General features: G+C 35.9%; 1 protein-coding gene across 4 annotated transcripts; it reads right to left on the reverse strand.

Moving 5' to 3' along the window:
- Positions 1–113: 113 nt before the first annotated feature.
- Positions 114–15,079, reverse strand: LOC306882621 (WASH complex subunit 2-like). Of its 4 annotated transcripts, none has more exons than XM_079437390.1 (32): positions 14,929–15,079; positions 13,532–13,671; positions 13,275–13,439; positions 12,903–12,971; positions 12,631–12,804; positions 11,824–11,917; positions 11,675–11,736; positions 11,430–11,483; positions 10,724–10,825; positions 10,512–10,596; positions 10,326–10,391; positions 9,743–9,864; positions 9,562–9,631; positions 8,947–8,997; positions 8,662–8,844; positions 8,406–8,581; positions 8,225–8,332; positions 8,046–8,144; positions 7,460–7,555; positions 7,265–7,366; positions 6,934–7,103; positions 6,733–6,844; positions 5,925–6,143; positions 5,567–5,773; positions 5,353–5,475; positions 5,124–5,222; positions 4,955–5,023; positions 4,663–4,719; positions 3,789–4,007; positions 2,058–2,636; positions 1,774–1,945; positions 114–825 (listed from the first exon to the last, which is right to left on the reverse strand). In XM_079437390.1, the coding sequence occupies exons 2-32, from the start codon at positions 13,658–13,660 to the stop codon at positions 677–679; spliced, it is 4,182 nt and encodes a 1,393-aa protein (XP_079293516.1). In that variant the 5' UTR covers positions 13,661–13,671; positions 14,929–15,079; the 3' UTR covers positions 114–676. The 4 variants fall into 4 exon arrangements, with proteins under 4 accessions (XP_079293516.1, XP_079293515.1, XP_079293518.1 ...); XM_079437389.1 differs by having other exon boundaries at positions 14,881–15,079; XM_079437392.1 differs by lacking the exon at positions 4,663–4,719.
- Between the last annotated feature and the right edge of the window lie 291 nt (positions 15,080–15,370).

The following is a 15,370-nucleotide window of genomic DNA, read 5'->3' on the forward strand; positions in this document are numbered from 1 at the left end:
ATAGTATGCTTTGGATTATTGTTTGTAACCCTCATTGTCTTTTGCTTTGTTTTTGTAATTGTATTTTTCGTTCTGTTATTGCATAATAATTAAAATAAATAAAAAAACATTTTAAGGTTTAAAGATTTAAAATTTTCTACATGAAATGATTAGCAATGGTTTGGTCCTCTACAAATTTTGAATTCAAGCACTCAAGACTCATTCAGTACGTTTCATAAAATATATTTTCTTCAGTTTCCAAAAATCATTTCACATGCAACACAAGAAAACTTCAACTGGAGTTATAAAAACATCAACAACAAAAGCACTTATGTTATGGCACCACACTGAAAAATGAAACGTTACCGTTGACAATGTCAGAGGAATGTCTCCAGTCTTAATCAACTCTTCTTTTACACCCTACCAGACAATTGTCATGTTTAAAGTGCTAATAAAAGACACATAAACCGTTGCAAATGTCAATGCCGTTTGATGACCGCTACATCTTTTACCAATCAGATGACTTCACAGATGGCATTGGAGGTACATAGATTTACAATCTTCTTTTTTCCTGTTTATTTTTTTGTAAAAGTTACCTATTAGAGTTTAAATTATTTACAGTGTTAGATTATATCTACCTTCATTTAGGCCATGAATATCGCTACAGAGTTAAACAAAATGCTGTTATGTAGGAGACTCAGTTTCCCCCAAATGCATTCAGGGGATCATCGAAAATATTGCTGCCCGTTTCTACAGCTGGTACGGGATCCTGGGCGGGCTGGTTCTTCTTAGACTTGGAGGACGGCTTCACCATTGGTTTCGTAGTCCCAGTCGAGAAGATATCATCTGTGAGGTGAGAGCAAAAAGCAGATACCAGTAAGTATTGTTGAGTGTGTCTTTATTGTTGAGCACATTTACCTTCTAAACCAATCTTCATAAAATAATTAAAATGACCTGGGGCCTCATGTATAAATCATGATATGCTTAAGTGGAAAATTGTGTATGGACATTTAAATGCCCATTTCTTGCATAGGCAAATTTCCAGGCACATTTCAGGACTTAAGAAAATAAACTTGGTGCAAATATGTGCACACCATCAACACACTATAGACTCATTTACTGATGTGAGTGAAGTAAACAGAATGATTTTAAACTCCCATTAATGAAGAACTCATAGACATTAGCTTTTGATAAGCCCTTCCCTTCCCTGGTCTTCCAAAATTATGAAAAATACCATATTTGAAGAACATAATTTTAGGGAATTGATAAGACTTTCTTTTATGTAAAATATACTGTATGTGTTTACTTTATAGGCAAATCTGCACAAATTTGGTTTATAACAATTAAAACATTTAGTTTTATATATTTGTTTCTTTTGTTCAAAAAAGTATCATTGTGAATTAATTTTATGTAATGTAACAACAAACAAGATTTACATTCTATATCTCATGTTTTCCTAGAGTCTTGTACCATTAAGCATGGCAGCATCACATGGATGGTAATAAGCATATGGAAATGATATGCAGACGAGGTTATGCATAGAAAAACAAGGTGTCTTAGTCTCCATATATGGTCAGTTTGGGGAGGAGACTAGGCACCAATGCATGCAAGCACAATTATTTGCCGATTGGGTTACTTTGCACAGGCTCTAGCATACTTGAATACAAATCTGAATACTTTTGTGCATAAGCAAAATCTGTATTTATCACTTTTAGGATGCAATTTACACACAGTTTTATACAGGAGGCCCCTGGTAAGAATCACAGTGGAGAGTGTTTTGCAGCGATAACTAACCCATGTCATCGTCGAATATAGATTTTGTCTCCAATTTCTTCTTTGCTTTCTTCTCCTTTGGCTTTGTGGTGGCAGTCAAGTCAGCAAAAATATCAACATCATCAAACAAACTTGCATCCAATGACACTTCCTTGGGCTTCTTCTGGGCCTTGGGAGGTTCTTTTACTTCATCCTGTAGACATTTATTTTACAGTCAATAGGAAAACAAAAATCAGTCATACATCTTCCTACTACCCCATTGATCTGATCTGTAATACCAAACTTAAAGAATGTGTGATATTTACCTGGAAAATGTCTGGTTTTGCAGAGCTGGCTTCTGCTTTGGAGTTTTTACTATCTGCACTTTTACTCTTTCCTGCTCCAAAAATATCATCATCATCATCTTCTAGGAAGGACATTTGTTTGCCTTTCTGGACAGGCTTCTGTTTCACTGTGGCAAACAAATCATCCTCATGGCTGTCAAAAATAGATGAGGCCTGGTCTTTCTTTGAAGCTATGACGGCCTCTGTCTTGGAGGCTTTCTTATGGCCTTCCTCAGGGGTCTTTGCTTTGTGTTTTGAGGAGGGAACAGGCTTTGTGGCAAAGAGATCACCTGAATTAAACAGATCATCTCCAGAAATGAGAAATCTTTTTGGCCTGACTGCTTCATCGGGGCTCTTGGCAGGAGCAGGGGTGCTGACAGGTATAGTGAGCGCTGAGGGTCGCACTGAAACGGGGTTAAAGGTAGGGAGAGAAGCAGCCATAACTGGTTCATCAGCTTGTATAGAGGTGCTTTCTCCAACAGCTTCCTCAGACTGCTGTGCTGCAAGATGTCTTGCTGCCCTTGTCTGCGGACGCCGTCGCACTGCACCTTTAGTCCGACCCTGTATCATAAAAAATCCATTGACTGGAGATTCTACTAGTGTTAATTTCGTTAACGAAAACTATAAAGAAAAATATTCAGACAACTTTTTCTCCATGACTAAGATAAGAAGAGACGAGAGATGACACCAACATCATTAAACACTAGCTGTGACTATATCTACATGCAATACCTTCGTTGAAAAAAAGACAAGACTAAAATATAGTAAAAATTAAAAATCAAGTAAAAAAATAAAAACTCTATATCCAAAATATGTCTATATTTTCTTAAACCAAAAATGGAGACTACAATATGACTAAAGTCTTCGGTAACACTTTAGTATAGGGACCAAGTCAAGTCAAGTCAAGTCAAGTCACCTTTATTTATATAGCACTTTTAACATGTAAATTGTGTCAAAGCAACTGCACAATATCAAAAAAGGAAAATAGTGTGTCAATAATATAAAATGAAAAGATTAAAAAAAAGATTTTCAGTTAAAGGCATTTCATTATTGAATTCAGTGATGTCATCATCCAGCTCAGTTCAGATTAAATAGTGTCTTTGCAATCAGGTTGACGATATCGCTGGAAATGAAGTGTCCCCAACTAAGCAAGCCAGAGGCGACAGCGGCAATTAACCAAAACTCAATCGGTGAATGGAGAAAAAAACCTTGAGAGAAACCAGGCTCAGTCGGGGGGCCAGTTCTCCTCTGGCCAAACGAACCAGCAGTTCAATTCCAACTGCAGCAAAGTCAGATTGTAAGGGCTCAACTGGTTCCACTGGTCTTTCCCGATGGCTGTCTAGTGCCAGTGACCAGTTCTCACTATTAACTAGTTGCTTAGGTTTATTAGTACTTATAAAGCACATGACCATATTCCAACATCCCTAATCCTACCCAATACCAAAACTTAACAACTACCTTACTGACTATTAATAAGCAGCATGTTAGGAGTGTACTGAGGCAAAAATCGTAGTTACTAGTTTGTTAATAGAGAGAATTGGACCTTAAAATAAAGTGTGAACTAAAATTCCAGACTTTTATTCAACTGAAAAGAACAGAATGTTAAATTAACACTACATTATACCAACAGCAGCAGTTTTGATTGCAGTGGCAACACAAGCAATATTTTGTGACACCTACTGTATAAAACATACATACTGCAGTCTGACCTACCTTGTTAGAATTCTGTAGCGTGCTGACCTGAACGGGAGAGTCAAAGCTCACCCCTCCCTCACTTGAGGGCTGATGATCAGGGATCGTATCGGTAGCTGGCAGAGGCTTGGCAGCTGCAGGGAGGGAAGCGGGTGCCAGGCCAGGGATTACGCTGACAGCTCCTGGAATCCGTGGCACTGCGCCTGGCAGAAGACTGGCAGGGTTGACAGCTAAGCTAGCCTGAAAGAAACAGACAGGTCTTTAAATCTGTTACAAAACTTAAAATCAATACACCCAGTGCCTATTGCTCACATGCCAAGATCAGAGAGCGACTGGTTTGTACTATTTTAGAAGTACACTACATTTGTATTTCCTGCAGGACATGGTCATGCATGCAAGGCAGCAACAGAATAGTGAATAGGGTGAAATCTAGGTTTTAGGTCTGTGTCAATAAGTCAAGATGCCTGTTTAAATTAATGCAAGAAAGAAATCACAATTCAGTATGCAGATTTTAGGTTAATGTCATAATTGTTGGTTATGTGGTAAATATAAATACACTGCTGCCTTGCAAGCACTGTAAACAGCACATTGCTAGCTGCAGAGCGCTGCATCAAGTGGTTTCCTATTGGTGCAGTAATGGTTTACAGCATTGGCATAGAGAGAAACAATGTTATAGCAAAGCTACAGATGTTCTGGTACCAGAAACAGTGAAAATGTTAACAGATATATATATGTATTGTATATGTATGTATGTATGGTTTTGCAGACATACTTTATAGATTTTTAACAGATTGTTGACAGGCATTGGTGTGTCATAAAACAGCTCAATGAAAAGCAAGATTGTTTTCACAATGAGAAATGGAAGTATAGAGATTTAATTTTTTAAAAACATTACTTGAAGTTCTCCAATCCTTGAGGAGGTTTTTTTAGATTTTAGAGGGCTTGTAGTCTCCTGTGCGATTAAATAATATTAATTACATACAAGTCAAACAATAAAAACCAATAGCCACTTTTAACAAGTTCTGGAAATGTCACAAATACTGTTTTAAATGTGGTAAATAAAATCAAATGTTTAATTTTAAATATTTGAATCTCTATTCTCTACATGTAAACAATGGTTTTCACTAAAATATTCTGTTGTATTAAGGTGAATTAAAGTAACAAAGCAGATTTATTTCTGAGTATACCTTGCTTGAGGTCAGTGTTGATTTGTCCATTTCATTTATTTTAGGCTTGCTGGGCTTCTCGGGTACTTTCTGTATGTGGATAATATAGTACAAGTATTTATGAAGTGTCTAGCTTTTATGAAGTATAAAAAACACACAAAACATGTACAAGTTGGGAAGCAAACAGTACCGGAGGAGCTTTAGGCTTTGCTGAACTGAAGAGGTCATCGTCTTCATCATCCCCGAACAGTGTGGGGACAACTGGTTTTACAGAGCTCTGAGACGTCACCTGTAAAATGAAAATACCTCCATCAGTAAGTAACCTCTGTGTCACCATGAAATGGAAAAGTCTAAGAAGTTAAAAGTCTAAAATCCGTGTAGATAAAATGACAAAATAGTTAATCATGGCATAGACTTACAGATGGTTTAGGAGATGTGGCAAAAAGGTCTACATCAGGATCATTGTCCCTCTGTTGCGTGTGACTGAAAAGTAGTTCCTCATCTTGGAACACACCTGTGCTCTTCATTCGGGGCCCATGATCCTGAGACCACAAGCAAAATCAATAAATAACATTAAATAACCTACTTAAACAAATTCATACCTCACAGCACTGAGAATCTGAAACAACTAACCTTTAGAGCATTCTTTTCTGTTGATTTGGATATTTTAGGAGCAGGAATCATTTCATCAGTGTTCATATCTCCATCATCATTGTCATCATCATCAAAAAGACTCAGTGCTGTTTTCTTGGCCTTGGTCCCCTTACTCTCCATGGGCGGAGGGCCCTCCTTTTGCAGCTCGTCACCGTCAGCAATCTCCTCTTGATTCTTAGTATGTTTCTGTGGAATAGACAATTCCCTGGTTCTCTAACCCTTTTTTGTAAGCATATATTTGAGTGTAAACCATAATTGTCAATGTTCATTGCCCTTTTTATGCTATATGTAAACAGCATAAATTATTTTTGTATTATTTTGTAAACATTTTACTCACTTTACTTGTGTCTTGCTTGTCTGCTAATACATCAATCCCACCAAAAAGGCTTACTGCTCCTACTGGTTTCTTCTTAAACTCAGTGCTGTCTTCGGAGGGTGGAATGGATTCCACTGGCTTCTTCTCCATAGGCTTCTTCTCCTCTGCTATCTTGTCTTTTGCTACATTAGTTGCATTCTCCTCCTCTGTAGATTCAAACACAGAGGGAGCACCAGAAACCTGAAACACAAAGCTTTTTTTTAGCTACTAACAAAAACACAGTCAATAAAAAGTGACCAACAGATTTTAAAAAGTGTAGATGCTACGCAAAAAAACGTATGTCAAATAATTCATAATGAATGTTTGGAAACATACACTACCACTCAAAACTTTTGGGCCAGTAAGATTTTTTTAAAGAAATTAATACTTTATTTAACAAGATCACATTAAAATTGATCAAGTGTCAGTAAAGACTTTTTATTTCCATCATTGAATCAAAGGGGGGAAAATCACAATTTCCACCAAAATAATAAGCAGAACAACTGTTTTCAACTTTGATAATAATCAGAAATGTTTCCTGAGCAGCAAATTGTCATATTAGAATGATTTCTGAAGGATCATGTGACACTAAAAACTGGAGTAATGATGCCGAATAAATTCTATTTTATAATTTATTAAAATAGATTTTTTATATACATATTCAACAATATTACTGTGAAATGCAGCTTTTGGTGAGCATATAATACTTCTTTCAAAAACGTAAAAAATCTTAAAGATCAAAATTCTGTAAAGTAGCCAAAAAATACATGGACACTCAAGCCACACTTACCTTTGCTTCAGAAGGAGCTTTATTTGCAGGTGTTTTGAAGCCAAAAAGAGGTTCTTTGTCCTCATCATCATCTTCATCCTCAAACAGGAGAGATACTCTTTGAGATGACTTACTGCGAGGACAGACAAAAAAAATGACAGCATAATGATTTATTGTTTCTCTGACTACTTTAGTACATTAACTGATCACAGATCCACAAACCTTGACTCATTTGTGGCTTCAAACAAATCATCATCGTCACCAACAAACAGGCCATCTTTTTGTGGTGCTTTGACACTGGGTAGCCTAGAGGGGGCGCTAACACTCGACTTCATTCCACGGGGCTTCACTTCCGGGCTCTCTTTTCTGGGTTTGGAGCTCATCCACTGATCCTGATATACAGGCAAGCAAATGTTGCACCATGTCATGTGATATCAGCATGCATCAACTGAACAAAATAAAAATGCTATCAGAATGAAATGACAATTTTGTCACACTTTATTTTAAGGTCCAATTCTGGCTATTGGTTTACTCTGCATTAAACACAAAATACCTCATCATCGCTGAAGAGTAAACTGGATACAGGTTTCTTGGGTAGTAGAGATGTTTTTTTGGCCTGAACTGACTTGGACTTTGGTGTTGATGAAAAAAGATCCTAAAAAAGTCAAAACAGACTTGTTGAAAACCACTGAATAGAATGAAATAGATCTAGATTACTATCTTTTAAATTAAGCTTGCTTAGCATCACCTCTTCTTCTTCTTCATCAAATATTGAGAGCGGAGCTTTATTGAGTTTGTTCTGAGATGTAGGCTTTGATTTACTTGCAGTCTCACTTGTGAATAGCTTTAAAACAAGCAAGATCCAGAACAGCAAATACATCAAAGACAAGCATCAGGAGTCAGTTTGTAATTAAGGTTGAGTGATGTAACTAAAACAAATATTTTGAATATTGTCAAGATGTACATTTTAAAGGAATAGTTCACCCAAAAATGAAAATTCTTCAGTAATTACATTACTAGAAACGAATCAAACCTTTTTTCCGGCAAAATGTCTTTATACTAAACATTAATGCTTGTAATTCATGAGACAAGAAGTGGCTACAAAACTAGTCTGCTGAATCTTTAGGAAATTTACTAATACACTATACGAAGTTAAAATTATTCATATATAATACTATATAGCCTAATCCCTGTAATATTCACAGTGTTGCTTAATTTTGTATCACCAGAGAAATCACTGCAAAAATACTTAAATATTAAACAAATGGCACAGCACTAATTTAAATAGACTGGAAAACTGAGAACAGGCTCTCTGTATCAGAAAAGTGATGTACTTGTGAGTCTTCATCGTCTGAGAACAGACTCTTGCTTAGCGTTTTCTCAGATGCTTCCAGTGCAGGTGAAGATTTGACTGCTTCAGGTGGAGGTCCACTCTACAGAAACAATGCAAAAATAATAAATAACAATTAACACAGCAGGTATTAATGCAGCAGAGAGACTGAAAGTTTTCTACCTCTTCAGACATGGCAGACTCTTCACTGGTGGAAGGCCGGCGTTTCTTCAGACCCTCCAGTAAATCTTTAGTGCCGGGCCCAAACATTGAAACGGCGCCAACAGGAGGCTGCAAGCAAACTCATTCAGTATATAACCAGTAACAACAATTATAATGAAATAATGAGGATTAAAAAGCAGACCTTTTTCTCTGGAGGACGTGTCTCCTCCTCCCCCTCAGCTCTTGTGTCCTGTTGAAGAAGAGCTGCACTGGCTTTCCCACTGAACATTGCTCCGCCTTCATCATCATCATCCTCCTCCTCCTCATCAGCTTCTCCAAACAGGTCTACAGTTTTCTTTGGCATTTGCTTCTCTAGTCCTGATCACAAAGATACACATTTAAGTTTTCCCAAAAAGACAGTCAGTTGTCATACCTCAGGGCAAATGCTAGATATTTACCAGGGGTGGATTTGTTAGGCGTCTTCCCTCTGAAGAATTCATCATCCTCGTCGTCGTCATCAAACAGCCCACCTCCCACAGAGACACGCTTTGGAGCTGCCTGCACTTTGGGCTTCACTGGACTCTTACTGCCTTTGCTGTATAGTGAGTCTGAATCATTTGGTGAGCCAAAAAGTTTGTTTTCTGTGGGTAAGGGGCATGAAAAAAATCTTACTCGGTTACTACAGAAAAACTTTTATTCAAAACAGTGTGTGAGTATGCAAATTGAATGTAGTTAATGCTTACCAGGAAAGATGGAGACAGCGCCAGTGGGTATTTTATTAGTTTTAGGGGGCTCTACAAAAGCAATGAAAAAGATAAGATGTCAAGTATGTAAATGAGTTTTAGGTGTCAACACATTGAATGTACAAAAAGTAAGAAAATGATCATGTACAGCCATCGAGTCATTATAGTAAAACAAAAGATCTTGCCAACGCTTGTTAAATGGCTATTTATTAAACAAATACTTTTTTTTTTTTTTTTTTTTACAAAGTACACAAGTAAACTGAAATTTAATTCATTTTAATTATTTTTCTGTGAGAAGAAAGACTGTAAAAGAGTAAAAGCAGAAAATAGGTTTGCTGGAACAATGGATCATATTTGATTACAGTATTGCCCAAATGACCAATCAGTATTAAAGTTCTGATGTAACAAAAGTAGTGACAGATCTTTTCTTCTATACTGAGATGCACATCAACGGATTATTGAAAAATAAAAATAATGTAGGTCAGGACTTGGTTCAATGCATCTGAATGTGAGCTTACATCCTAAATTTGAATTATCAAGTAGGACTGGCCTACATCTGACTTTAAATGGGCAACAGAATTAGATCTGAGAAGAGCGACAATAACTAAGTCTTACCCGTTGCCTGGATTACAGTCTTTTCCTTTTCCATCGGCTCGGTTTTGGGTGCATCAGAAAACAGATCTCCCTAAGGAACAAATATTATGAACTGACTTTCACAGATTACTACCATGTCTTTTTCTAGATGTACTTGTATCCTAGATGTACTGTGTATGATACTACATTATTATTTACCAACCTCATCGTCATCATCAAACAGGCCTTTGCCTCCACTAAAAAGTCCACCCTTTCCACCGAATGGAGAATATTCCTCATCTTCCATTTTTGGTGGTTTGAACATCTCATCCTGATCATCCTCCACTGTAATTACATATACATATACATATATATTTACTAGCTAGAGTATATCCTACAATTTCTGAAAGAAATGATGATACAACTATAAAAATGCTATATAACAGTGTAGTTGTTTTCAATAAAACAATGCAGACACAGTCATCTGTTGAATACACTGCCATACAAATGTTTGGAGTCAGTATTATTATTTATTTATTTTTCGAATTTAATATTTTAATAAGAAAGAATACATTCAATTCCTGCATTAAAGCTTTGCTATGACAAGAAAAAAATGAAAATAGTCAAATGTTTTTCAGTATTTTTGATCAAATAAATGAAGCCCTGGTGATGATAAGAGACTTCTTTCAAGAACCCTGAAGAAAAAAATAAAAATACCGACCCCAAACTTTCGAAAGGTAGTGTGCATTTGGCAGCATGATCTGATAATCACATGCTATATGAAGTAAACACACAGTTGCTCATACCCTGAGGTTTTGACTCTTTCTTTGTTTTACTCTTCTTCTGGGTGATGGATGGGCCTGATGACAATGCTTGAGAACAAACAAGTGCATGCACACAGATAAACTTGAGAAAGAAAACTAACTGAATGGAAAGATGAAAAGGTGTTAAACAATAAAACAATTCAATTCATATGTAGCTCATGACCATACATGTGCGATCTACTTCTGGCTTATTTGGAGTCTCTCCCTTGATTCTGGCTGCTAGTTCATCAGCAAAGGATGGCAGACCAGTGTCCTGAAAGACATGGGATGCAGGAAATCTAATGTTAAGTTTTAGTTTGCACATTTTAGTAAAATAACGTCTCATAATACTAATTTGCTAAGTATGTCAGGTGCGCTAAAAACAATACAAAGCTATTAACCTTTTTGAGCTCATCTTCATCCTTATCAGACCCTCCAAATATGTCAGAATCTTCATCTTCATTCTCTTCATCAGCATCATCATAACTAGCAACAGATGGCTTCTATGGGATGAACAAATTAATGTTTGACCAGAATTACAGCAATCTATATATGGTGCACTAAATGTAAAATAAATGTTTTTTTTATTATTATTTTAAAAAAATTATTTACCTAAACAAGGCTTTATCAAAAGTATAATTCACTACATTACTAATTACATTTCTGAAATAAATGGACCTTTTTAAAGAAATAAGTATCGAAATTAACACTTTTAATTATAACAATATATATATATATATATATATATAAATCATACATTTTAAATCTATATTTATATCTATAATATGCTAATTAGAAATGTCCCTGGTTGGTGATGTATGTTTACCTTTCACATTTAAATTGTTTTGTTTCCAATTTCTTTGCACATGAAAACCTTTTAAAAGATTGTTTAAGTAAATCTGACAATATTGGGCTGTTTTTGTTTTATAACCAACTTTATTTTACATGTGGCATCATCACACATCTATAAAATATAATCTACACCGCTATAAAAGCACCTGGTTAAATATTTCACATATATCCTGTACTTTATGCATTGCATCCTTATATGGTGTCAATTTGTCATGTGTATATAAACCACCAGAGTAGTACAATAGAAAATCTTACTTTCTTAAAGTTGCCATGGACTTCCTCATCCTGGTCAGAGTATTCATCTGACTGCTTTTGGAATAGAAACAAAATGGAGGATTATACATACATTTTTTAAATGTTTTGAAAAGAAATTGGGTATAATGTTTTTGAAATGAAGAAATGTTTTTAATAAATAAAACATTAATTTTTTATTTTATTGTCAATGTTCTTAAAATGTTAATGACAGAATCCGTGTAAATGTGCATATCATTATCTCTTACCTCGTCACCTTCTTCAGCATCACTCTCAATGACGCTGTCTCTGCCACTCCCGATAGACATTTCTATAAAACACACCAAACACACACAAGTTAAAAGCAACCTAAAACAAAACGAAGAAAATCATAAAGATTATGAATCTGAAATCTCACCATCACTGGATAGATCGCCCAAGCCAACATCCTCCTGATCCATAAATGCTTGGGAACCAATCAAGTACGGCAAAGGCCTGTCCACATACAGGTCCTACCAATAAAAATACATTTAGGCACAAAAAGCAGTGAAGATGTACTCATTGACATGGCTTGGTTCCCTCTTTCAATGTGAGTTTTTGGGATTTTTTTGCACATTTTAAAGGGGTCATATAATGCTACATGCACTTTTACTAGTTGTTTGAACTGAAATGTGTGTTGGCAGTGTATGTACACAACCACCCTATAATGATGAAATGTTTTTTTTTTTATTTAATCTACTAAAATCTTTACCCCTTTCTCAAATCAAGCCGTCTGTCCGCGTGACGTCACATGCACCCTCGATCTACCTAAATGCGCCTATGTTCGCGCGAATCATTCGTGATCCAGTTTCACCTCCAGAAAAGTGAATCTTTGCAAATCGCCTTTCCTAATAATGTGCTAATCAGCAAGTTTCACGATGAATGCGGCGAAAGTAAACAATCCCTCAGAGAGCGGCTCGGAAGAGAGAGGCAGAGTCAGCAGAGCTCATTAACATTTCAAGGAGAATGACACAATACCGCTTGCTCTGACAAGAGCTGTTTTGGGGTAAAAAGGGTGTTTTTTTACACCACCAATGAAAAAATTAACAAAACTATGTTAAGACCCTAAAAAATAATATCAACTTGTGAAAAATGGACATTATATGACCCCTTTAACGCCACTAATTATATATAATAACTGTCTGATAATCATATAAGTTACTCAAGGGCTGTAGGGAAACATTACCTTTGCTTCCAAAATGGGCTCTACTTTTTCCAGAGTCTCCTCATCCTCAGAGTCTGAGTTTCCTGCTTTAATGTCCAGCTGTTCGAAAGCAGATTCCAGGACCTTCAGACCATAGTTGACGGCCTCTTGGACTTTGGGAATTAGTTCTGCTTCTTTCTGTTCCCTTGTCTTCTCCTTCACATACAGTATGATAGAACTGCTTGAAACCATTATCAGGCACATTTTCATAATAATGCACTATTTGAGAATCACAGAAAATTCCCAAACACTACCTGTTCAGGCTGTTTCTCCAGGGTTTCTGGCTTTGGTGCAGAGTCTTCCACCTCTTCATCGTAAACCCTCTAATGAATCAAAAAAACTACATCAGATATCACAATAAACAGTGTTTGTTCGTGTTTACACCCTTATTTTTTTCTTGAAATTTATCAAATGTCACAATCTTCTCAATATGAGATGAGAAAAATGCATCTTTGAATCTCAAGGGAGGAAATTTGAAAAGGAAATGTATAAATATCAAAAGCTGACTAACTCTCCCCTGTATTATCACAGGACACGTGTGCTGTTTCAGTTTAGAACTTGACCTGCTTTGCATCCACATACAAAATTAATTCTCATTTAGCTAAAATGATGAAAAAAATACAAACGTTTTCAATGAACTGTGTGTTGGACAGCATGAGGAAGTCGTTAAACACTGTGTGTAGGCGGCTGTCTGTGGCTTTAGTGTCCTGGATAAGACCGTCCAACTGTTTCTCAATCTCATGTGTCTTGGACAACATCCTTTGAGAGAAGTCTTGCAGGAAAAGGAACAACTGCAGAGATACAAATAAACATTCAGTCTGTATAACACAGCGGCAAGCGCATACAATATGAATATGAAACACGAATGCATTCCACTCCGTACCCCTGAATCTGCTGCCAGTGACCAGTTTGTGCTGGATTTCTGCATCTCTTCCAGCGTCCAGGGTCTCTCCCACACTTGCTCAGCCTCCCCATTATGATTACTGGGGCCATTCTCCATAAAACTAGACATGCTGGTTTACTCTGTTGAAGTTCACAAGTTATATTACTGACAAAAAGACATTATAACTCAAGATAATATAGATGAGATTATATCTCAATAAAATTTAGGAATAGGAATCATGACTGCCTCTTGTGAAATGTTTTTTATTATTATTGTATTGATTGTGCGGTGTACTCAAACATATATTTCTAAAAACTGTACTTGCAGTGCACATAATACAATTTTACTCAAATAAAGGCCACTTAATTGTACTTAAAGAGAATATAATTTCAAGACTGTTTAAGTACTTAAGATACTTCAGTACAATTTTTAAAAAAAAGTATACTTTGTAACAGTGTCAATCACTTTTTAATAATCATGCTATAAAAAGGTACACTTATTTTAATGTTGACTATAACATACTAAAGCACTTGTAAAGTACTTGATTATAATTTTAACCGTAGTATGCTATTCGAATACACATTTTATTGTCAATATATTTTAAAAGTACTAAATTTCAACTTTATCATTACAAATGTGTAATTACCTCCTATATTTGACATAAAAGTTTAAAATAGAAAAGACATTAATATTTATTAAAGTTTACCATAAATGCCTGTCAATACATGCGACAGTACACTTTAACCAAGACAATAGAAATAATTATAGAATTACATGTAAAAATGCACTTAAGTCGTACTTAAATTATTCAAAAAACACTCTAATCAACTGAATTTTAGTCAATTAAAAAGCAAATACATTTTAATTTAGTTGTAAATACCATGCAATTAAATATATGAAAACATTACATTCATTTCGAACCTAATTATCATAAGTATATTATTTCTATAATAAGTACTAAGCTAATGTGTACCTCTTTTTAACAAGGCTGATCAAAAAATGAATGCTAGTTTATTTAAAGCCAGACATGTAACGTTATATATTTATATCTGACCGCTGCTACTGCTATACATTATATAAAATGTAAACAAACCCACGCATTATTATTTGCTAAGGAAACTTTCTAGTTAAAACGTTAGAACTAACGTACGTGACAATGGCAATAACCTCGTCCTTCCTCAAATCTTGAACGATTAAAAATATAAGTACATAAACCTGAATGCACTTTTGATCCGTTATTATCTGATATTTAACCGTTTTATGCTCAACCTGCTGTCATGCAAGGCTAGCTGTCGTGCTAGCAGTCTGAATCTCTGCTAATGCCATTTGGAGTAACGTTATTGCTTTACCTTATATATGTACTGTGATAAAATATCCTCTGTCGTGTTTCCCTTCACCTCAAAATCTCCAGCAGTGAGAGAAGTCAAGAGCAGCTTATCGCTGTCCTTCGCCTCAGCTTCAGTTCAGTGTATTTTGAGAGGTCGGCCATGTTCCGTCTGCAGAGGATCAGCTGATTGTAGTCACCTGACCGCGGCGCGGAGTCGCTCTGATCTGAGAACAGCTTCTCATGCGAGTCAGCGACGCTGCTCCAGAGCTGAGCGGATCTCAGAGCAACTTCTAACAGTTTTTTGATGTGTTATCATGAATTGGTGAATGTAAACTCTTGAAGAAAGGAAAAGTAAAGATGCAGTGTGGATGTATTTTGTTAATCAAAAAAGGTGCACATTTTTCATGAGAAAGGCTAAATTTGAATGAATAAAATCTTTATTTTCCACCTGCTGGAAATTGCTGTAGATGATTGTTAGTTGGTTGACTAGGGATTTTCTAGTAGTGAACATC

This window comes from Barbus barbus (assembly GCF_936440315.1).
Source record: "Barbus barbus genome assembly, chromosome: 16".
In the NCBI taxonomy this organism is placed as follows: Eukaryota; Metazoa; Chordata; class Actinopteri; order Cypriniformes; family Cyprinidae; genus Barbus; species Barbus barbus.